Source organism: Amborella trichopoda, chromosome 9 (assembly GCF_054954075.1).
Source record: "Amborella trichopoda isolate Santa Cruz 75 chromosome 9, AtrichopodaSantaCruz75HAP2 v2.0, whole genome shotgun sequence".
Classification (NCBI taxonomy): Eukaryota; Viridiplantae; Streptophyta; class Magnoliopsida; order Amborellales; family Amborellaceae; genus Amborella; species Amborella trichopoda.
The window spans coordinates 3625908-3650090 of NC_142344.1; the positions used below are offsets into that span (position 1 = coordinate 3625908).

General features: G+C 34.6%; 1 protein-coding gene across 1 annotated transcript; it reads left to right on the top strand.

Annotated features, from left to right (window-relative positions):
• Positions 1-7673: 7673 nt before the first annotated feature.
• Positions 7674-9744, top strand: LOC18437754 (lignin-forming anionic peroxidase). The gene is made up of 3 exons (XM_011626509.3): positions 7674-8051; positions 8194-8385; positions 9011-9744. Exons 1-3 carry the CDS (start codon positions 7830-7832, stop codon positions 9560-9562), a joined length of 966 nt encoding a protein of 321 aa, XP_011624811.1. The 5' UTR covers positions 7674-7829; the 3' UTR covers positions 9563-9744.
• The last annotated feature ends 14439 nt before the right edge of the window (positions 9745-24183 follow it).

Genomic DNA, 24183 nt, shown 5'->3' on the forward strand with positions numbered 1-24183 from the left:
AGCTTTAACCAAAAAAAAAAAAGACACTTTAAACGGGCCTGGCCGCAATATTTTCGGCTTGCAGGGGCCAGTCCGGCCTGTTGGGCACATTTTCACGTTTTTCTGGGTCTTTTGTGTCTGGGGGCGTTAACCAGCACTTTGAGTGGTGGCCTGGCCCGAAGCCGGCCCGGCTCATTCCATTAACAACCCTATCTATATGTGCTTGAAAAATAATATCCTATAATCGAAATTATCTAAATTTTTGGACATTCAAATCAAAGTGTTTAGAAACATAATATTTAGATTTCTTTTTAATTGTCATATGGTGATTCTAGTCAAATTTATTGTTTAAAACTCAAATCTAATTTTTCTTTAAAGTTTCATTCCATAACTAAGGGATCCTCAAAATTTTAAGGGTGAGGTTTTGTATAAGGTTGGCTCCTTAAACAATCTAAGGCTAATGCCAAACTGATGCTTAAAGATGTGATTCAAGTGCCAGAAATCTATGTTATGCAAATGTATTAACGCGAAACCAAATTCAATTCAAATGAAACTATTGTAATTCGGTTAAAAAATAAGCATTTGGTAGTGACAAACAACAAATTCAAGGGCAAAATTTCTACGTTTCCCCTACAGCATAGAAGTTTTATCTTCTTTCTTATCCAACTGTCCATTTTAAATGGTGGGCTAAGATTACCCTAATTACAATGTCATGTTTTTATACTATTTATTTTTAATTTTTTTTTCTATAAACTATTTCAACACTAAATTTTGGACATCCACTCTCCTATTAAACGCGTACTAGCAAAAAATATATAAAAATATTTTTGATAAAATAAAATGACCAAAATTCCTTTGAAAGTTTTAAAAAGTATTTTGGTCATTATATTTTATTAAAAAATTATTTTAATATTTTAATAGGTCTGCCCCAATGACAAGATGTCACGTACCAAATTTCATATCTATACAATTTGTATAAAAAAAACTAAAAATAAAATACTTTGAGACATCGGATCAAAGATCAAATGGTACGTGACTCTCTTGATCAAAATTGGATGGCTGAATGATTAGGGGAGGATAGAACTTCTATACTGTAGGGGAAGCATAGAGACCTTTATCCAAATTTAAAACAAACGAAATAAACATCCAATTCAAATATTTTAATACTTTTGTGATCACTCTTTAGATAACACGGATTTTAGATGAAAATTATATCCTACATTTGAGCAATGATCCAATGGAACGGTTGTATTATAGTATAAAGCAACGTCACTTCTAGAAAACCATGTTTGTGATATTTGTATGACTCCAAATTTTTCACACACACTCTTCATCTCAATAATCAATCGCCCCAAAAAAAGAGCCCAAGATATGGTCAAAATGAGTTCCCTCCAAAAACGAATTTAGACCATTCATTTTGTGAATTTCAAGATCTTAGCCTTTATAAACTCAAAATCTTTTTTTTTTTTTTTTAACATTGTTCATCTAATAATAATAAAGCCATCCAAAAAAATCGAAAATGAAAAAATCCTTATGAGGTCCAGATCTAAGCATCTCACCAAAATTAACGGCCTATGTTAATTGGGCTAAAAAAATACTTTCTACGTTGTGTTTTCAATTTTTTCTTATTTTGTGATTGTTCATTAAAATGAGAAGAATGTATATTACAAAATTTGGATAAAATAAATGACCATAAAATGATTTTTTAAAGTTGTTGCATCATATTACTATACAGCAGTTGCATAATATCATTGCTCCCTACATTTTTGTGATCTCTCTCTAGATAACATGGATGCTCCTATACTAAACTCTCATCCCTATCCAAGAGTATTTCTTTCTATGGGGTCCTTATTCAACTCAACGACATACGTCTTATTTAGTGTTTTAAGACTTGGCAGACTCAACTGAGTTACTTGGCCTCCGCCTATAGCCGAGGTGAGTTTGCCCCGAGTTTTATTACACCTACTAAAGAATTGAGAGGTGATACTGCCGCCTTTTCATTATTGTACGCAGAAACTCTAAACCTGATGGATTGATTTTTGGCAAATAAAATACGAGAAAAAAGAATCAATAAAGTAAATAAATAAGCAACAAGTAACAAAAATAAAGCAGAAAATAAATAATAGAAAAAGAACACTAGGATTTACGTGTTTCGTCATAGATATGAGAGAAAAAGAACACCATAATTTGCATGGTTCGTCACAGATGTGACTACGGGGGAAGACGATCGATGTTTTTAACTAAATCAAAGAAAAAAAATTATAAAGCAACTTACTTGAGAGAAACTCAACCTTCCACAAAGGCTTCTTTTCTATAATTTTATCTTTTACAAAAAAACCCAAAAATATCCCGTTATTTTTTTGAATCTTTTTCTCTAAATCACCCATTATATTGAAACTTAACTTTATCTCTATTTAATTGTGGACATGCTCCATCCTAATAATAAGACTTATCCATAAATTTAGGTCCTAAATAATAGGCTTTAAAACCTAAATTAAAGAAAACCAATCCTTTAAAATTAGATATTCAAGATGAATATCTACATTCATTACTCTATCTCTCCTAGACAGAGACACTATCCTCGCTCTCTCTGAGCCACCTGCACCCTTGTTTGTATCTTTTTGCCTCTCACAGTAGGGGTCACCAAAACGACACCCAGATTCTTTCTCCTCCTCCTCTGCCTTTGCTTGAAAACATTGAATCACTTTCGAGGTGAGGTGGACCACAACGGCATATAATATTAAACTCCATAACAGCAAACCCATGTTACACAAATAGATGATCTAACCATGAGATTTGCATAATTTGAGTATCATTCAAAAGCTATCCAAGCAATCCTATTTCAATAACCGCATTTTAACATAACCGAGCTTTAGCATTAATAAGGTTACGATTCAAAACCTGGGTTTGTTTTCTGATGTGCTTCACTTCTAAGTTCAGTCAGCATAGAGCCAAACGACCCATAAGATCATAGGACGACTAAACGTGTTACAATCTATTTATTCACACACTAGGTTTCCACGACCCATAATTCATTTTCAAAATATATCTAGCGTTATGATATTAACAAAAATCGATTTTGATATAAAGTTTAATAGTAAAATAGATATGATCAAAACTTAGAAGAATATGAAAATACTAAAAAAAAAAAAGAAGCTAAAAACATAGTAAAATTAAGCTTAAGGAAAATAATGTTCTATACAACAAATTAGGGATATGAAAAGGTGAAAGCGATGTTTCAAACTAACAAAAATGAGAGACAAGAAGTGTAGGGATCTAGATCATGTTAAATGCATTAAAAGTGAGGATCATATGGTCATGTTGAAAGATGATGAGATCAAACAAAAGGTGGAGATTTCTTTTAAAAATTAAAAAATTAGTTAAATAATATAGACTATGGGAGCACATGGCTAGCGGTAACCTTTGAGTTAAATGAGACCGGAGGTCATAGATATATCAGTGAGATTAGGATATCTGATGTCAAAAAAACTTTGTGAAAGGTGAAGATAGGAAAAGCTTTAGTACTATATGGTTTTCCAAATAGAAAATTGAAAGTGTATGGGAGAGATTGGCAATATCCTGGTCGATGAAGTTGTTCAACAAGAAGTGAGAAGAAAGAAAATACAAAATTACTAGAGCAAAATTAATGTGATACCTATTTACAAGAACAAAGGAGACAAAGAATTACATGAAATATGGAATGGTCAAACTCATTAGCCATGAGAACGATTTAGCTTGACTAAGAAATGAAATATGTGTTTCAGAAAAATTACTTTGTATTTATGTTGGGGGGGTCAACAATTGAGAGTATTTTCCTACTTAGGTGATTAATTGAGAAGTGTAGGAAGAAGAACAAAGACCTCCACATGGTTTTTATTGATTTAAAAAAAGCATACAATAGGATACCTAGAGAGTTAATTTGGTGGGTGTTGAAAAACAACTGAGTCTCTAGATGATAAATCGACATAGCGAAAGAGATGTACGAGGGAGCGCAAACTAGCGTGGTGATAACTAGTAGAGAGAAATAAAAATAGGCCTACATCAGGGGTTAGCGTTAAGCCTATATGTCTATGTTTTGGTTATGGGCGAGTACAAGATAAAGTATTATGGTTTAAATTATTCACGGATGACATAGTTTTAATTGGTGAGACTAGAAATGATGTCAACACAAGGTTAGAACTTCAAAGGGATGCCCTAGAATCTAAAGGTTTTAAAATTAGCTAAACTAAAACAGAATATATGAAATGCAAATTTAGTAATGATAGGAGAAGAAACAGCATAGTAATTAAGATTGATGGCCAAGAAGTACCTAAAAGAGATTATTTTCAATATCTAGGATCGATAATCTATGAGAAAGCAAAGATTGAGGAAGATCTGACATATAGAATTATAATTGTGTGGACGAAGTGGAGCTATACTTTCAGAGTTTTATGTTATTTCTATATACCAATGAAGCTGAAGGAGAAGTTCTTAAGGCAATTGTAAGACCAACCATGCTATATGGGGTAGAATATTTGGCAATCAAGAAATAACATATTCATTGAATAAATGTAGTTGAGATGATGATGTTGAGATAGATGAGTGACAAGAAAGGAAATGATAGAATTCAGATTGAATATGTCTGTTGTAACTTCGGGCAGCCCCAATAGACGACAAGATGATGAAAAGTAAACTTAAGTGTGCTAGCCATGAGCACCATCGACCAAGTACAACACCGGTGAGGAAGGGCTAAAAGGGTACAGATGGAAGTGGTGAGAAAGAATATGGTGATTTATGGTTTGGCTGAAGTATGACCCCTTGATAGGGCATAATGACATAATATAATTCATGTAGCCGACCTCAAATAATTAAGATAAAGTTTGGATGATGATAATTATGATACGTCTTTATGAAAAAATATTTGGAAAATATGCTTCCTTTGAATTCTAGAAAATTGTAGAGGTGCTTTTAACCATGGATAGAGACCTAAAAGGCAAAGAAGAGTATAGGAAAGAGTGAGCCACGCGAGAACATGGAGAGGGACTGCGACGATAATACCATGAAGTTGTCCAATCTTATACTTCTATATTTTTTTTTTGTCTCAAAAAACATTTATGTAAGGTCGTAGTCCTATATAATAGATGCAAGGCACATATAAAAATTCCTCTAGAAGAGGGTATTCCGATGTTGGAGAACCCTCGAATTGATCATCTCGACCTCAAGATATGTGGATATGAAGAAAAAAAAAATTTCAAATCCTGAAAATAGGCACTTGTAATAAGTTATCCAAACCATCTATTTCCAAGATTCTCAAAATCTTTGTAGATATGCTCGAGTTATATCAGTTATGACATTTTAAATGTATTTGGTGATTCTAAAAAAGGAAACCAAAATATTAGATGGATAAAATATTTTTTGTCTTTTGCCTTTATATAGTTTTTAAAGACCTAGATCGGTGGGGTCCACAGACATGTGTCAAATTGTTGAATTGTCAATCTAGATCAATTTGGATCAATCTAAATGGTGATCTAAAAAATATTTAAAAATAAATAATAAATAAAATAGAAGTTATTTGCTTGGATTTAGATGGACCAAAAAAAAAAAATACAGGAAAAATTTATGTAGAGCTAAAACAATCAAATTAGAGACTACCTCAAAACTTTCACTAGAAGAGGTTGTTTTGATGCCCAAATATCATCAAATTGATCATCTCGACATAAAGATGCATGAACATGAGAAAAAAATGCAATTCAAATTTTGAGAATAGTGCATCTTGTAATGCATTTTTGGACCGTTAATTTTCAAGATTTTCGAGTTTTCATAGATTTGCTCAATCTACACTATTTTTAAAACTTTAAGTTTATAACTAAAGATGCAAATATAATTTAAGATTATCACAAATTTTTCCAGTATTGAAACCATATTTCTCGACACTATTTGAAGGTAGGCTCTAATTTGATTGTTTAGAGCCTCGGCTCTATACAAACCGCACCCAAACATAAAACATATTAAATCAACTTTAGGGAAAATTGCGAAAACCCTCGAAAATGGACTTTTTACGTACTTTACCCCACTTAAGCTTTCCTAGCAAATAACCCCATACAAAAGTTCTTTTTACGTACTTTACCCCACTCAACCTTTCCTAGCAAATACCCCCATACAAAAGTTCATTTTTTTTTAGATGACATTACCCTTCCCTCGTATCAAAAATTATTTTTATTGGAGAGGGCGGTCCACCATTTTGAATAGGTGGTGCGGCGATTATTTTTGTTGGAATGGCCGGTCCGGCGTTTCATGGTGGCGGTATGGTGTTTCATGATGGCAGTTCCGCAATTATTTTTTACTGGAATGGGCATCCGGTGTTTTGAAGTTGAGGTCCGGCATTTTGAAGGGGTAGTCCGCATTTTGATATGGCTGTCCGACATTTTGGAGGGGCAATTCGGCGGTCCGGTATTTTGAAGGGACAACCTGGTGGTCCGGCATTTTGAAAGGGTAGTTCATCGTTTTGATATTGCGGTCCAACATTTTGAAGGTGCAGTCTGACGTTTTGAACTAGCAGTCCGTGGTTTTGATGTGAGCAGTCCGGCGTGGTACAAATGCAATCCTACGTTTTCTTTTATTGGGATCCGAAAAAATTTGTTACACGAGAGAAGGGTATTTTCGTTTAAAAAAATATATAAGGTTATTTTCTAGAAAAAATGATTTTTTTTTTTATGGGAAGTTGTTAGGAAAAGTTGGGTGACCCATTTTATAGGGTTTTTGTATTTTCCCTGAACTTTACAATACACGTCAATATACACTTTCCGTAAATTAACAACGCTAAAAAAATATTTAGAATGCACGTCATTTTACTCGTGTCAGTTGTTAATGATATTCTTATATCTATTATGTTCGTTTCTTGTGGTCACTTTATTACGCTTTGATTTATGAGAAGATAAGGTATGAGCTAGTCTTTTTATCTTTTCCTTTTTTGAAGGGAACCATAAGAGCTGGTCTGTATCACAGTAATTGTCGAGAGAGATGCTATTGTAGGTCAAATGATAGAGAAATGCCAATGATTTTGCCGGATTCACAATTTTGGTATAAAAATTAATAGGATTATTTTAAAATCTATTTTCATCTCTAATTATAAAATTTTAAACTTTAAAAATAATTAAAATCAAGTATATATATATATATATATATATATATATATATATATATATAAATTTTGAAAATAGATGGTCTAGATAATATGTTCTAAGATGCACTATTTTCGAGGGCTTAAAGTCAAATTTTTTTTTGTTCATATTCGTATATCTCCATGATGAGATGATCACTTTAGGATTTTTCAACATTAAACCAACTTTTTCTGATGTATTTTCTATGTGAGTCTTTGATTCTACATATTAAAGGTGCAACCTTATATAAACTATTTCCATTGATCAATACAAACATTATAATTATAATCACGCTGTCGTATTTTGAACGTGGAAATTGATTTTTATTTTCATTTTTATCTTATTTTAGGGCATATGCCCTTTACAAATTAGGAGGATGGCATCAATCCATCGGAGAGAGAGTATTTGGGCATTTTGGTATTTGGACAGAACCTCATAATTGAATGTTTCGTGTTCGCATTAATAAAAAACCTTACCCGCACGAAAGTCTTATAACGGAGCTCCGCTTTAGGATGTCTCTCTCTCTATAAGTACATCTCTTGCTCTTCATCTCTTCTCATCAATCTTAACATTTTTACCTCTCTTTCTCTCTCTAGGTTTTCTTGTGCATTTAAGGCCAAAAACTACACCCTTGAACGAGCCATTCTCTCTCTTTAAGAGGCTTCTTTAACCCCCTCCTTCTCTTTCTAAACTGTTATATCAAGAAAAGAGATGGGCTCTTGCTCTACTGCTCATATAGCAACACTGCTCATGATAGTGCTATGTAGCATGCTGTTACTATGTGAAGGGAAGCAGCTGAGCTCCAAGTTCTATGATTCGAGCTGCCCCAATGCCTTCTCTACCATCCGCACCGCCATTCATGCCGCGATATCGGCAGAGAGGCCCATGGGAGCCTCCCTTATTCGCCTCCACTTCCACGATTGCTTTGTCAATGTGAGTTCTTAATATTTATGTTTAACAATTCGTATCTATCGATCTATTAATCTATTAGTCTGAATTTCTTTTAATCTATTTATCAAACTCGATCTATCTTATGAATGTGGGTGATCTTAGGTGTATGGATATCTATGTGCAGGGTTGCGATGCATCGCTGCTGTTGGACTCGACTTCCTCTTTCGAGAGCGAACAGAATGCCATTCAGAACATCGAGTCTGCTAGAGGCTTCCAAGTCATTGAAAAGGCAAAGTCGAGAGTGGAAAGCATATGTCCAGGTGTGGTCTCCTGTGCCGACATCCTTGCAGTTGCAGCAAGAGACTCTTCTGTAAAGGTAAGCATATCAAAGCTAAAGATTAGCAGTTAAGAGCATGGGTTCGAGTGCGATCACTTTGTGCATAAAAAACTAAAGATTAACAGTTAGGACCGTTTCCATCTCACCCCTCCCCCTGCATACGTGGAAGCGACACCAAGGCCTTTCTAGTCTCATTGTTCATGATTGAGGCTTATAATTTTCAAGAGGATATTTCTAGTCTCATTGTTCATGATTGAGGCTTATAATTTTCAAAAGGATAAATATATATAATTATGATCGCAATTAACTTTGGCTATTAGATCTAAAATCGGTTAGATGTAGGTCTCCTATTAATCGGGCTCAAAGTTCTAAATGAAGTTTTCAAACTTTATAATATAATATACCTCAGGCTATTAGATGTCATATCGGACAGCTACATATATGATTGTGACCTTGTACGATTGCTAAAATAAAGAAAAAGTCTGTTTTTACTAATTTACTACTTCTCCCAAATTAAACAAGTTTATTGCATGTCTTAAACCAAGATTCAAGGCAAAGCAGTCATCCAAAATAAGTCATAAAAATATTCATCCAAAATCGGTTTGAAGGGGTCAAAATATCATCCTAACATTCGAAAACTGATATAGAAATAAACTATATGCAGTTGGGAGGTCCATCGTGGACTGTAAAGCTATGGCGAAGAGACTCTGCAACGGCAAGCAAGAGTGAGGCAGAGAGAGAACTCCCTCTCTTCACCACTCCCTTGGACAGTCTCATCTCTCTCTTCCGCAGAAAGGGACTCAGTGCCAAAGACTTGGTGGCTCTCTCTGGTGCACACACCATAGGCCAAGCCCAGTGCTTCACATTCAGAGACAGAATTCACAACCACACCAACATCGACTCTGGCTTTGCTCGCAAAAGGCGTAATCGCTGCCCTTCAAATGGTGGGGACTCGAAGCTCGCACCGCTTGACCTTGTTACACCCACTAGCTTCGACAACAACTACTTCAAGATTTTGATGCAGAAAAAGGGTTTGTTGGAATCAGATCAGGTGCTGTTTAATGGTGGATCAACTGATGAGATAGTGAGGTCATATAGTAAGAGTCGCAGTGCTTTCTACTCGGATTTTGCGGAGGCTATGGTGAAGATGGGGGATATTGAGCCTCTTACTGGATCAGCTGGGCAGATTAGGGCAAGGTGCTCCGTGCCCAATTGATTGATTCTTGATAGGGATTGTGGTTTATGTTATTAATTTGTTCTTTTTTAGACGAGGCCCTTTGTAATTGTATATTGTGGGGGCCTATGTGCTTCTCATTCATGTAGATGTGTGATTAGTTTATTTCATGAAATTGCTTTCTTGTAATTTGTGTCGTGAATAATGAAGCATTTCTTTTTAAATTTGTACACCACAAATTATTTGATTTTTTTGGACAAAATGACATAATCACATTGGGCTATCAGATTTGAAGTTAAGTAGCTAAAGGTCATAACAAAGTTTAAAACTATAAGATGTCCATGACTTCATTGTCACGGTTAGTATTGAATTCAGAAAATAGAAAGCTTTCTATGTTTTCCCTACTACATGAATCTGATATACTTCCTCGTATCCAACCGTCCATTCTGAACGGAGAGTAAAGATTGCCCCAATCACAATGTCACGTCTTTATATTATTTTATTTTTACTATTATTTATACAAACTATTTTAACGCCAAATTTTATACATCCAATTCTCTATTAAACTTGCACTAGTAAAAAATATAAAACAAATATTTCCAATAAAATAAAATGACCAAAATACTTTTGAAATATTCAAGAGGTATTCTGGTCATTATATTTTATCAAAAATTATTTTTAATATGTTTTTATAGGTGCGCCCCAATGAGAAGATGACACATACCAATTTTCATATTTATAAAATTTGTATAAAAAAACTAAAAATAAAATACTTTGAGACGTTAGATCTAAGATCATATGGTGAGTGGCTCTCTTGATCAAAATTGGACGACTGGATGGTAGGGGAAGCATAAATATTATATGTTGTAAAAGAAGTATAGAGACCTTTCCCAAGACTAAATTGGGGATCACCTCATTTAAGGAGTCATGGCCCTTACAAATCATAAGTTCAAGAATATAAGATTTCCACTTTCGTTGACAGATTTGGCACCTGCATTGCTTGCTATTTTTGCCTGTTGCTATTGTTTTATTGAAAATATTTTTTATGCATTTTTCGCTACTGCGAGTTTTATAGGGGAATAGATGTCCAAATTTGGTGTCAAAATAGTTTATAAAACAAAGTAAAAATAAAATAGTGTAGAGACGTGACATTGTGATTGAGACAATGATTAGATCTAACAAGGGGCACAAATAATAACAACAACAACAACAATAAATTTTCCAAAAATAATAAATTCTTGAAATTTACCAATTTTAAGTTTGCTAGATGGGAGATACTTACTAGGACCTCAAAGATTATCCGAGCCTTTCTTGATGACAGAGAATTGAATAGGTAGGATTTAATTAATCAGGTGGGGTGAGATATGATTTAGTTAAACTTGTCATGATAGGAACCTGGTTCATCTTGCACTATAAATACCCCCGTTGTCAAATTCAAATGGATGGGCTTTCTAGGGACTCATCTTAGTTTTCAAATGCTCTCTACCTGCTGCAGGAAACCAATGCTAGGGTTTGGATGTTACAAAACCCTAGGTTGGATTCCTATATTTAATTAACCCTATTACCTTTAGAACCCTAGATTCATTCCCAACCCTAGGTTTTTGTTGTCTTCAACACTCAAAAACTGACTAACCATATGTATTGTATAAGCAATATCAGGGCATAAAATGGTTAGATATATCAGTTTCCAATCAGTTGCCTATAAAAGGTTGGGTCAGGAAGAGCTTCACCAGCGGTAGCCCGAAAGTTGGCATTGACCACAAGAGGGGTATCAACCTTTTTTGTATCATTCTGGAGTTGAGCTTGAGAAACAATTTCTGAAGCATATTTTTGTTGTGACAACAGATAGCCACGAGGAGAATAAGAAACTTTAAGTCCAAGAAAATACCGCAAGAAACCCAAATTTTTCATTTCAAAGGCGTTATTGAGCCTTTGTTTGATTTTATGAATTGTACCTCTATCATTACAAGAGATAATCATATCGTTGACATATAGTAACAAGAGAACCCGTCCTGCAGAAGTTTCAGACACAAAAAGCGTTGGATCATGATGACTTTGTAGAAATCCAACTGAAAGAACTTTATTACCAAAATTTTCAAACCAAGCACGAGGTGCTTTTTTGAGTCCATATAAGGCCAGTCGGAGATTACACACGCGGTTGTGAGGATCCACAATGCCAGGAGATAACTTCATAGATACGTCTGTATCAAGATCACCATTGAGAAAAGCATTTTTTACATCCAATTGATAGAGAGGCCAATGATGAACAGAAGCCACTGAGATCAGTGTACAAATTGTAGTTATATGAGCAACTGCAAAAGTGTATGCAAAGTTAATACCATATTGCTTATTGTAACCTTTTGCCACCAAGAGGGTTTTGTGGCGTTCAAGACTGCCATCTGCATTGGTTTTAATTTTATATACCCATCGACAACCTACGGAAGTTTTTCCTTTCAAGAGAGTTGCCAGGTCCCAAGCATGCATACGCTCGAGGGCATTCAACTCATCAGTCATTGCTTGTTCCCACTCAAGTTGACTTGTAGCTTCTTTATAAGTCCGAGGTCCTGAAAAAGAGTTAACAGAGGCAAGGAAAGCTTGGGGTTGAGGTAAGAAGATTTCATAGTCAGCAAGGCGGGAAGGTGGAGCAGATGCCCGGGTGCTCCGTTTAAGAGTAGGGAGCGGCAGAGGATCAGCAGATGCAGAGTTTTGATCAGGACTGTCAGCATGAGATGCTTGAGTTTCTTCCTGGACTTCAGAAGGAGCGACATGAGTGGAATGACCAGAGGTATGAAGAACAGAATCAAAGAAGGGGACCAAGAAAGAAAGATGAGAAGGTAATGAATTATTGTTATTAGCAAAGAATTGAATATACTCAGAAAACATCACATGTCGAGATACCCAAAGTCTTTTAGTCACAGAGTCATAACATCTATATCTTTTTTTATGATCAGGGTAACCAATAAAGCAACATTTGATCGTCTTTGGAGACAACTTATCTCTCTCAATTAGTGGTAATAAAACAAAGCAATTGTAGCCAAATACACGTAAGAGCAAATAATCGGGTGGTCGTACAAACAATTTTTGAAAAGGTGTTTCACCAGATAAAATAGAGGATGGCATGATGTTGATGAGGAAGACTGAGGTATGAATAGCTTCTGCCCAAAATTCTTTTGGGACAGATGCAGAAAAAAGAAGGGACCTTGTGATTTCCAAGATATAACGATTTTTACATTCAGCAACACCATTTTGTTCTGGTGTATAAGGGGATAGGTTTTGTGGTGTTAAATGTTGTGACTAGCCAAAAATTGTTGAAGCAACCCACTGACATATTCCCCTCCAGAATCTGAGTGCAGAGCTTTAATTTTAGTGGAAAATTGGGTTTCTACATATGAATAAAACTGAGTGAAGGTTTTAAAAAGTTCAGTGCGATTATTCATAATGAAAACCCATGTATAATGAGTATGATCATCAACAAATGTTACAAAATAGCATGACCCTCATTTAGATGGAATAGGTGCAGGACCCCACACATTAGCATGAACAAGATCAAACATAAAAGGGAAAACAAAAGTACTTCGAGAAAAAGGTAAAGCATGAGGCTTAGCGAATTTGCAAATTGTATAATGTTGGACATTAATAAAAATTTTATTTCGAATAGTACCAAGAACATTGCAGGAAAATAAAGACTGTAAATGAGATGTAGAGATGAGACCAAGGCGTTGATGTCACAGGGATGTGTCATCCACAATAGAAACAACACAGACATAAGAGTTTGACATATGCAGATAGTCCAAGTAGTACAAATTACCAACTTTGCGTCCAGTCTTAATCAATTGCCCTGATTGTTGATCCTGTATGAGGCAAAAAGATGGAAAAAAAACAATATTACAATTGGAATGAGTAAGCTGACCAACGGACAATAAATTCATGGTAAGAGAAAGAACATGGTAAATATTAGAACCTTAATTTACTAGAAGGGTCTGAGGTAAGAGATATAGAGCCCATTTTTTATACTTTCATCCCCATCACAATAGATATAGTATCAGACAAGGGGTTACAATCAACTAGGATGGACTCATTGGAGGTCATATGGTGAGAAGCTCCTACGTGGATCAACCAAGAGGTAGAAACAGAGTTACCTAAAAAGGAGGGAGTGGGTTTAGAGGCCATGTGTGACTGAGAAAACATAGACTATGCTTGTTCCAGAATAAATGTACTTGAGTTATACAAGTGGTGAAGCAGGAATAGGACTGGGACCTCCAATTTGCGTTGGTGGGGTCTTGAGCAATGGTTAATTTGTATCAACAACAACATCGAATATGTATTTCTTCTTGTTTGGGCAGTTGTACTTGAGGTGTCCTAGTTCTTTACAATAGTTACATCTAACAGATTGCTTGTTCTTGAAAGGAATATAATACGAATTGCGCGGATTCTGTTTAACCACATTTGACTTCTGAAGTCGGGTTGCCAAAAAACAATGTTTCCTTTAACACTTGAGTAAAGAGATTTGATCTTAGTTTCTTCTACAATTGGCTCAAAAAAAGCGTGATTCAGAATGGGGAGAGACCTTCTATGGATCAGGTCATTTCTGACACTCTCAAATTCATCCCGAGATTTTGTAATTATTTTTGCACTAGGACCATGTTCAATTGCATGTTCCATTAATGCTAGAGTCTCAATGTATCTTCATGGAGGAGTAAAAATCTTGAATTGACTGCTCTCTCTGTTTGAAGAAGCGAAGTTCCTGTACTAACTGGTACTTTCATGCCCAGTTAGTCTGATTATAAATGTCCTCAAGAAATTTCCAATCTTCTCTAGCAGTTTTGAAAGTGCTTAGGTTGATCCCTATATTGCTTTCAGAGGAGCCCATCAGCCATGTTATAATTTGAATATTATTTATGCCCCATTCTTCAAGTTTTCCTGGCTCAATAGATTTCCTCTAAGTCCCATCTATATATCCAAGAAGACATTTTCCATGAATGACATTTGGCATAAATGGGGCCCAAAAGGTGTAATTGGTGACATTGAGTTTGATGGGTACAAGTTGGAAGGACTCTGATTTTTCCATGGGAAGGGATGCAAAATGAAGGAATAGTGTAGCAAGGTGGTCCCTTTTGGGTGGCAAAGAGACTCAAATAGAGGGAAAGTTGCAGCCTGGCAGAGAGAGAGAGGGAGGTTGTTTGTAGAGAGAAAAATTGATTTCCTGTGAAGGAAACATAGAGGGTTGAGAGAGGACAATACTGAGAGAGCAACAAAAGGTTGAAAATGGGCTTTCTCTCTCTTCTCCTAACTACGAAGAAACCGTGGCTCCAACCTTGTGAAGAGTGTAACAAGACTTTCAAATCATATCATGCCCTTAACAGCCACAACCAAGCCAAGCACAGTGCATCCAAGTAAGGATCAGCCAAAGACGAAATGCTCTTGAGGATAAAACAAGAAGAGAAGGCTACAAAAAACCAGAGACATTCTCAACTCTCACTCTAAAATAAATGTTGGTACGTGTGTGTGGCCATGGGGCCTTTAAAAGTGCAATATTTCTCTCTATTATAATTTAATGTTTATCACTAAAAAATGAAGGCTTCTTAGAGAGAGAAAGTATCGTTATCTAACGGCTAGAAAGTAACCACCCACTTTCCAGGATTACAGGGCCACGTTTTCTCAGAGATTTTTGGAGGAAGCCAAATGTTGGAGAACGGCCTCATCCATCCCTCTTTAAGAAGGGTTTCATGGCCATGGAGAGGTACATAGAAATTTACAAAGTTCTTACAATTCAGGTAAAAGCATGATCTTTACAATCGATAGTCTCAAGACACTGCCCCTAATCCTAAGAGTGGGTCCATCTCTTCCCTCAAGTTTTTCAACATTGGTATCAGAGTTTTTTCTGGAAGCGTGGTGGGCTTGTAACCTACTGTTCCCAGGTTCCATTATTCATTTATTTATGTTTTATTTAATTCTTGCACATAACCCACAGGTCCCAAGATCGAAATCGATTATTTGGTTTCCTGTGAGTTTGTATTTTATTGAATAATATCTCTTTTAAAAAAAACATTTATCAATTCTCTATTTACTTTGTTGAAATTTGTCATCTCCGAGAAAGTTGATTTCATGAGCCATGAGTCAATTTATTATTTATTTGTTATTATCTCTAAGATAATTGTTCCATTGTTAGGTTTATCTTATTGTTGTAAAAATTAGCTGAAATCCTTTGATATCAATCTGTTACTATTTTCTCTCATAAATTATTATACCTTTTGCAAGTTAATAGGCGTACTTTGTTAAAGCAACAAAAGTAGACGCACTTTGATTTAAACCATCTGCACTTTTGATATACACACTTTGTAAATAGGAGATTTCTATCAAAAGGTAGAGAGAAACAAATCGCATATTTTTTATTCTCTCTTGACCTTTATTTCTTGCTCATCATCAAGGTAACATTTTTTTTTAATGCTAGCTTGTTTTTTTTTTTTTTTTTTTTTTTTGTGCCACTTTGTGACCAATTTTTTTTTTTTGAGGCAAACTTTTTCAACAGATATCGTTGTTGATAGTTATAAAAATATAAATAAATAAAAGATTGTACAAATTTTAGAGAGAGAAAGATAAAGACATATAATTGCTGAAAATCGGTTGGCTTGCACCTTAATTTCTTCCATATTTTATTGCTGAAAATTTGTGCATATTTTTATTGAATTATTGAAAATTTTTATGCACACAAGAACTATTCAAGTAAAGGTTGTAATAGCAATTGCATGCATTTTTTTTGTGGCTTATAATTTAGGGATTTACTACATATTTTATTTGCATAATAATTGTCATTGCATTGCATAATTATCCTATGCTTGGGTCTTTTTAAGTTAGAAAATTTTATGATCTTGATTTTGTGAATTCATTATTTTTATGATTATGCAATGCCATATTTTTGTTGGAAAATATCAAAATATCATTGTATACTCTCTTTTGTGCTAAAACATATTCATATATTTATAAAACTTATTTTTATACAAGATTTGACATAAAGTATTTGTTGCCGTACTTTATTAATTTTTTGTTTCATCATAGCAGTGCAAACATAAACTCTTCGAGAAATTATTTATTTTTTGAGGTCTCAGCTCACTAAGAGTAGGCAAACCTTTTGAGTTAACTAGTAGACAACCCTTTCTTAAACACAATTTTTTTTTTTTTGAACTTTTAGGTATTATCTAAAATTTTAAAATGACATCTAGGCTAGTCATGTCAGAACTATCCAAACTTGAAAAACTCAATGGGACCAATTTTTCTATGTAAAAAAGAAAAATTGGATATAGTCTCTTTCAAGATAGGGTAGATTATGTCTTAGAAACAGAACCACCAGTTTTAGAGCCTAATGCCAATGGTCAACTCAGAAGACGACTTGAAAAATGGTTAGAAGATGACAAAGTAGCTAGGACTAGTATGTTGAGCTTTATGAAAGATGATTTAATTAGAGTCTTTGAAGATTACATAACAGCTCAAAATATGATGGGCGTCCTATCTGAAAAATATGGGACCACTTCTGAGACCCATATACAATTGTTGTTAGAAAAATACAATTCTTGCAGAATGAAAGAAACGGACTCAGTGACCGAGCATGTCAGTAAAATGACAGTGCTTGCAAAAGACCTTGTCGCAGCTAGGAATCCAGTCCCCGATCGCATGCAAGTGTCCATTGTCCTTAACAGTCTCCCTCCATCTTGGGAGTCTGCTGTAATTGCATTGAAACATTATGCACAAGAGATAACCATGTTAAATCTTCTCATGCATCTTAGTATTGAAGCTGAGAGAAGAATGAGGAAGAAGTCAAATGAGCTCTACTTTGCCCAACGTTCATCTTCTCAGATCCGAAAGAAACCTTTCAATTATCAGAAAAATAATAAGTATAAGGGAAATGGGAGAAAATTTAAAAATCAAAAGAATAAAGTTGAGAAAACCTGTTTTTATTGTAAGGAAATTGGGCACATCAAGTTTAATTATCCTAAGCTGAAAAATAAAAATAGGAATAAAAATAACAACCTTGATCGAAATAATCAAAATAAGAGAAATGACTTGATCTGCGTTGTTCTGAAATCAATAGTTTTCGATCATTACCTGAGAAATTGGTGGGTCGACTCAGCCTCCACTTGACATGTCTCGAGGACCAAAGACGGATTCACATAATTGAAAGAGATTACAGCCGGTAACCAGCGAATTTACATGGGAAATGACACCTACTGCGATGTACTAGGTGTTGGTACTTTCAAGCTATGTTTACCAGGAGGAACAAGTCTCTTATTGACTGATACATTATATGCGTCCAATATAAGGCGCAAATTAATTATTTCTGTCCCTAGGCTGGACGACAAGGTTTACGAAATAAGATTCAAGTCTAGTTGAATTACCATTGGGAAGCATTCTAGGGCTTTAGTGTATGGTACTAAAGTTGACAATTTGTACTGACTGAACATTAATAAAATTTCTTCGTTTTCTGGTTATATTGGTGGTTCTTTAGATGCTTTTATGTGTATGGATGATCCATATTTATGTCACTGTAGATTAAGACAAATAAATAAAGACAAAATGAATCAAATAGTTAAAAGAGGCTTGCTCCCCAATTTAAGAGAAATTGTATTCAAAACATGCGAGCCATGTATTTCTGGTAAATTAACTAAGAAGTCTTTCCATAATAGGACAAGGTCTAGTGCATTATTTAGTATTGTTCACTCTGATATATGTGGCCCATTAAATGTGAAAACACATAGAGGTATGTAATATTTCATAACATTTATAGACGATTATTCACGTTATGGATATGTATACCTAATTAGTAAGAAATCAAATGCATTAAAAACATTTAAAGAATATAAAGCTGAGGTAGAAAATCAGTTAGGTAGACATATTAAAATTCTTCGAACAGATAGGGGAGGTGTATATTGTTCTGCCTTATTTTCTAAATTTTGTAAGGAGAATGATATAATTCACCAAACAACTATGCCATATACACCACAACAAAATGGTGTAGCTGAAAGAAGAATAGAACTCTAATAGACATGGTTAGGTCCATGATGAGCCATTCAAATTTATCACTTCATGTTTTGGGTGAGGCTCTCAACACTGTAATATATATCATTAAGCATGTTCCAACTAAATATATAAACTTGACCCATATGAATCATGGACAGGTAGGAAACCTGACCTTACTATCTTGAAAGTTTGGAGTTCTTGGGTACATGTGTTTATACCATCATAAAATAGAAATAAATTACAAAGTAAAACTATAAAATGCTCTTTATAGGCTATTCAAAAAATTCTAAAGGGTATAGATTCTATAACCATGATACTAGATCATTAGTAGAGAATCGTGATGCTCATTTCTTAGAAAATATAGATGATGAAAAAATTTTAAGTAAGCATATTGACTTACGTAAAATTGATAGAGATAAGGGTCAGAAAGACCCTGTTTCTCAAACTCCCTCTATATTTGGTGAGAATGATTCAATTGAATCAAGTATACCAGATAGGCTAAAAAGAACTAGAGCCCCACCAACGACTTTAGAAGAATTTTATGTATTTATGAATGAAGATAATTACACTTCAATGAGTGAAGATACAATAGATGAACCTCAAAGCTACAATGAAGCTATTAGCTCACTTGACTCAGCTGAGTGGATTCAAGCCATGGATGATGAACTTGATTCTATTAAAAGAAATCAAGTCTAGGAGTTGGTTGACCTCCCTAAAGAGAGAAAAGTCATCAGTTGCAAATGAGTTCTAAAAAAAAAGCTTAATGTAAATGGATCCATTAATAAATATAAAGTTAGGTTGGTAGCTAAAGGATTTACCCAAAGGGAAGGAATATATTATGTAGAAACTTATTCTCCAGTAGCCAAATTTTTATCTATTAGGATCATCGTTGCATTAGTTGCATATTATGATCTAGAATTATTTCAGATGGATGTCAAAACAGCTTTCTTAAATGGAGAATTAAAAGAAGATATATACATGAAACAACCAGAAAGATATGTAATTAAAGGCTAAGAAGACAAAGTATATAAACTTAATAAATCTTTATATGGTCTAAAACAGTCTTCTAGGCAATAGTACTTTATTTTTCATAATGCAATCACTGAAATTGGTTATATAGCCAATATGTTAGACCATTGTGTATATATCTGAAATAGTGGGAGCAACTTTGTTATATTGTCACTATATGTTGATGATATTTTGATAATCGGTAATGATATTGGCATGATTAACCATATCAAATCATGGCTAAGTTCTCATTTTGAGATAAAAGATATGGGAGAAGCCTCATATATATTATGCATTAAGATAACAAGAGATAGAAGTTGAAGACTTCTATGTTTATCTCAAGAAAATTATTTAGAAAGTGTTTTAAAGAGATTTAAGATGGAAAATTGCAAGCCCATAGATACACCTATTTGTAAAGGCCTAAAATTATTAAAGAAAATGTGTCCATTAAATGATAGTGATAAAGCTGAAATGTAAAGAATTCCATAAGCTCAAGCTGTAGGATGCATAAATTATGTCATGTTGTGTACAAGACCTGATTTGAGTCATGCATATAGTCTTGTAAGTAGATTTCAAAGTAATCCTGGGATGGCTTATTGGTAAGCTGTAAAAAGGATACAAAGATATATTTAGAAAACTAAAAATTACAAGTTGTGCTTCCAAGCTAACAACTTAGAGGTTACTGGGTACTCTGATGCAGATTTTGCAAGAGACCCAGATGATAGAAAATCAACCTCAGGAATTGTATTCCTCTTTGGAGGTGGATGTGTTTCTTGGTCTATTAAAAAACAAGGTTGTGTAGCTCGGTATACTATGGAAGCCGAGTATATTGCTTGTAGCAGTGCTACAACCTATGTCGTCTAGATTAAACGCTTCATAAATGATTTGCAGCGGGATGTAGCTGACGGACCGGTTACAAGTGTTTGTGATAATCAGGCTACTATTTCATCAATTAGAAATGGAGCTTATAGTTCCAAGGTAAGCACATTGAAATTGATTATCATTATATTTATGATATTATTAGATAGAATAAAATAACTGTAAGTTATTTGCCATCTTCAGATATGATTGCAGACCCTTTAACAAAGGGATTGAGTGCAGAAATATTATCAAAGCATGTAGCTTTGCTGGGACTTAGAAATATTTAAGTCAAGAACTCCCAAATGGGATATTTTTTGATGTCTTGAACATGAGAAGAAAAACCGCATTAATGTAAAAACCATGACATGACTTTAGATATTTTTTGTTATGAAATGTATAACCGCACTTGTATAAAAGCCTCATGACAAAAATATGCGCATAAATATTAAATTCATTAAGTGGTAAAGACTTTATGATATTTCAATATATCTGGCCCTAATGGCCAAGTGGGAGATGTTGGTATGTGTGTGTGGCCATGAGGCCTTTAAACGTACAATATTTCTCTCTCTTATAATTTAATGCTTATTACTAAAAAAAGAAGGCTTCTTAGAGAGAGAAAGTGTCATTATCTAATGGCTAGAAAGTAACCACCCACTTCCCAGGATTACAAAGCCGCGTTTTCTCAAAGATTTCAGAAGGAAGCTGAACGTTGGAGAACTGCTTCCTCCATCCCTCTTTAAGAAGGGTTTCATGGCCATGGAAAGGCACATAGAAATTTACAAGAGAGTGAAAAACAATAAAGATTTTCAACAATAAAGAGAGGAGTTTGAAGGGTCTCACAAGAGAGTGAAAAACAGAGTTCTAGAGAGAAACCTGGGCAACGTTCAGCGTATCCCAAGAACGAGAATTTCATGCACAAATCTTTGTCTTATCCACAAATACCAAACACCAAGACAAGGAAATTTTCTAGAGAGAGAAAATATCTGAGGATGAAGATTTATCTCTTTGAATGCAAATTCGATCTAGAGAGAGAAAATGTGAACACAAGATGATATAGAGTGATAAAAATCAAGCAAAATGAAAAAAGAGAAACAAATCCAACAAATTAAGAGAGACAAAATCTAGGAAATCAAGAGAGACCAGGTTCACTGTGACAAAAGAGAGAGAAGGGAGAGCGACCGAGATGCAGAGAGCAGAGCTTCTCAACCGGATGATAGAGACAGTAGATCCATAAGCGGTGCAGTCAACAGATCCAACTGATGGTAGAGTTTTGTAGGATGGCAAGTTTAGATGTGGTTTTAGAATGAAGACAATCAGAGATTCAAATCAGGTTTCAGGGGAGAAAGAAGAAGGGGCAGAGCAGGAGAGAAAGAAAGAGGGGCCGAATGAATTTTTATTTTTTTTTAAAGTTGCAGAGAGATAATGGCGGAGATTTTAGAGAGAGAAAAATAGAAATGGAGAGAATGAACAGAGAGAAAATATGGAACACCTTTGATGGCCCTGAATCACGTCTCCAGGCTTTGCAGGTCTATTGATATATAAACTTGATATTATTTGTATTGATATATAAACGTGATTTACAGTGGTGAATTTATACATGAAAGTACAATTAATGGTTTCTATAACTTCACAGTTTCTATAACTGTTCATAGCTAAATCCTTAGTTCTCCACGATTCAATCAAAATTTAAGCTGCTTCTTCAATTTGACATTCATTGTACTGTGTTGCTCTACTGTTTTCTTTTATTTGATTTTACTCTTCATACATAGTGGTACAAGTGGTAACAATGATGAGAACTTCAAATCCCAATTCTTCTGCGAAAACATAACCAAAGAAAAGAATTGGTTATATAAGAAATGTGACAAATGCTTTTCCTGTTGTAGGTTCTCCGCATATCCCTAAACCGCCTGATTCTACCTCCACGGGCCAAAAATAATTTTTTTATCATGTGTGAAAGTTAAATTGTCCATCTGGTTCCAAATCCAAAAGGCCAAAAATGATTCTGACCTTCTTCAAAAAATAAATGACTTTTTCTTATAAATAAAAGAGAACGTATATAGCATGATACCGCATGATCATAATATATATTAATCACATCAGCAAAATAGATATATTGGGGAATTTTTATTCAGATTTCTGGGATCCAACTCAGAAGATGATTATTTTCAAATAAAAAATAATTTTTCAGGTTTTCAAATCTTAGATCTAGCCCTCTAAAAATTGGACATTCCTTATTCAATCTTGGAACAGTGTTACTTGAAGCGCATGAAATATGCAATAATGTGCTATCTGAAAGAAAAAAGTTATGTTGGAAGTTTGTTTGCTACGCTCAAGCTACATCCCCAAAATTTAAGAGCCTGAGATTTATCTAAGAAAATAAGTGAACAATATGCTCATGCGGGAGCAACATATCATTTTGCATACAATTTCGCAGACAGCATGATATTCAATAAGGGTTCATAATTAGGCCAATATACCGTACCCAAAAGCAAACTCCTCATTCCTTGAAAGAAGAAGTTCATATCGAGAGCCGAGGCTCTAAACAACCAAATTAGAACCTATCTAACAAATTTTACGAGAAGAGGTTATCTTGATGCCCAAATATCTTTAAAGTAGCCATCTCAACATCAAGATGCATGGACTTTGAAAAAATAGATTTCAAGTTTTAAAAATAATAAATTTTGTAATATATTTTTGGACCTTCAATTTTTAAGATTTTTGAGTTTTTATAGATATCTACATTATTTTATAAGCATTAAATTTTATAATTAAAAATAAAAATATATTTTAAAGCTATCACAAAGATTTTTAATATTAAAATTATATTTCTCGATAGTATTTGAAAGTGCATTTTACTTTGATTGTTTTAGAGCCTCAGCTCTATACAAAACCACACTCCTTCATCGAAAGGTTTGAAGTTTAAAGAGTCAAATACTTAAAAAACCAAGAAATAGGCCACGTCCAACACTGTCATCTGGCTTACTCGTAATTGTAGGGAGAGAAACAGTCATAGTTGTAGACAGAGAAACAGTCGTAGTTGGCGTCCATGCAACTAGCCGCCGCTCAGTAACATTTCACAATTTCCCTGAACCACGTCAAGACCCCGCCTCACTCTCTCTATAAATACATCTCTCCAAATCATACAATGAGCAACTTGGCTCCTCTGGACTTAGTCACTCCAACTAGCTTTGATAACAACTACTTCGAGAACTTGCTTCAATTGGAGGGCTTGCTCCACTCTGATCAAGTCTTGTTCAATAATGGCTCTACTGATAGTTTGGTCAGAACTTATAGCGAAAGTAGGAGCACTTTCTATTCAGATTTTGCCTCAGCTATGGTGAAGATGGGAGACATTGAGCCTCTTACTGGTTCTTCAGGGCAGATAAGGACTAATTGTGGGGTACCTAACTGAAATGATTGATGCCAAAGTGCCCTAAATACTTAAATGGTGTTTGGCTTTTATGTTGATCTGAGTGCAAGTGTAGTATATGTCATTATCGATTGTTTTGATCCACGGTGTTATGGGATGGCCTTGGATTTTTGCGGAATTGAACTTTGTAAGTACAAACACCAATCAGGGGCTATTGTTAAGTAAAGTGAAGTTTGTCCTACGGTACTTCAACTATCAGACAACTAACTCTTTTTCTCTATACGTCTTTTTCCTTTCTTTTTCTTGAACCCATTTCTTTCGAGTGTAACAATGGTAGAAAAAACAAAAAAACAAAAAACGTGGTATGTCACCGGAGATTTGAACCCCTATCGTTTGATGAAAATGGAGTAAG

Coding starts and splice junctions, on each gene's coding strand:
- LOC18437754 (XM_011626509.3), top strand. CDS start 7,830: ATGGGCTCTTGCTCTACTGCTCATATAGCAACACTGCTCATGATAGTG. Junction 8,052..8,193: donor TCCACGATTGCTTTGTCAAT/GTGAGTTCTTAA, acceptor ATCTATGTGCAG/GGTTGCGATGCATCGCTGCT. Junction 8,386..9,010: donor CAAGAGACTCTTCTGTAAAG/GTAAGCATATCA, acceptor AACTATATGCAG/TTGGGAGGTCCATCGTGGAC.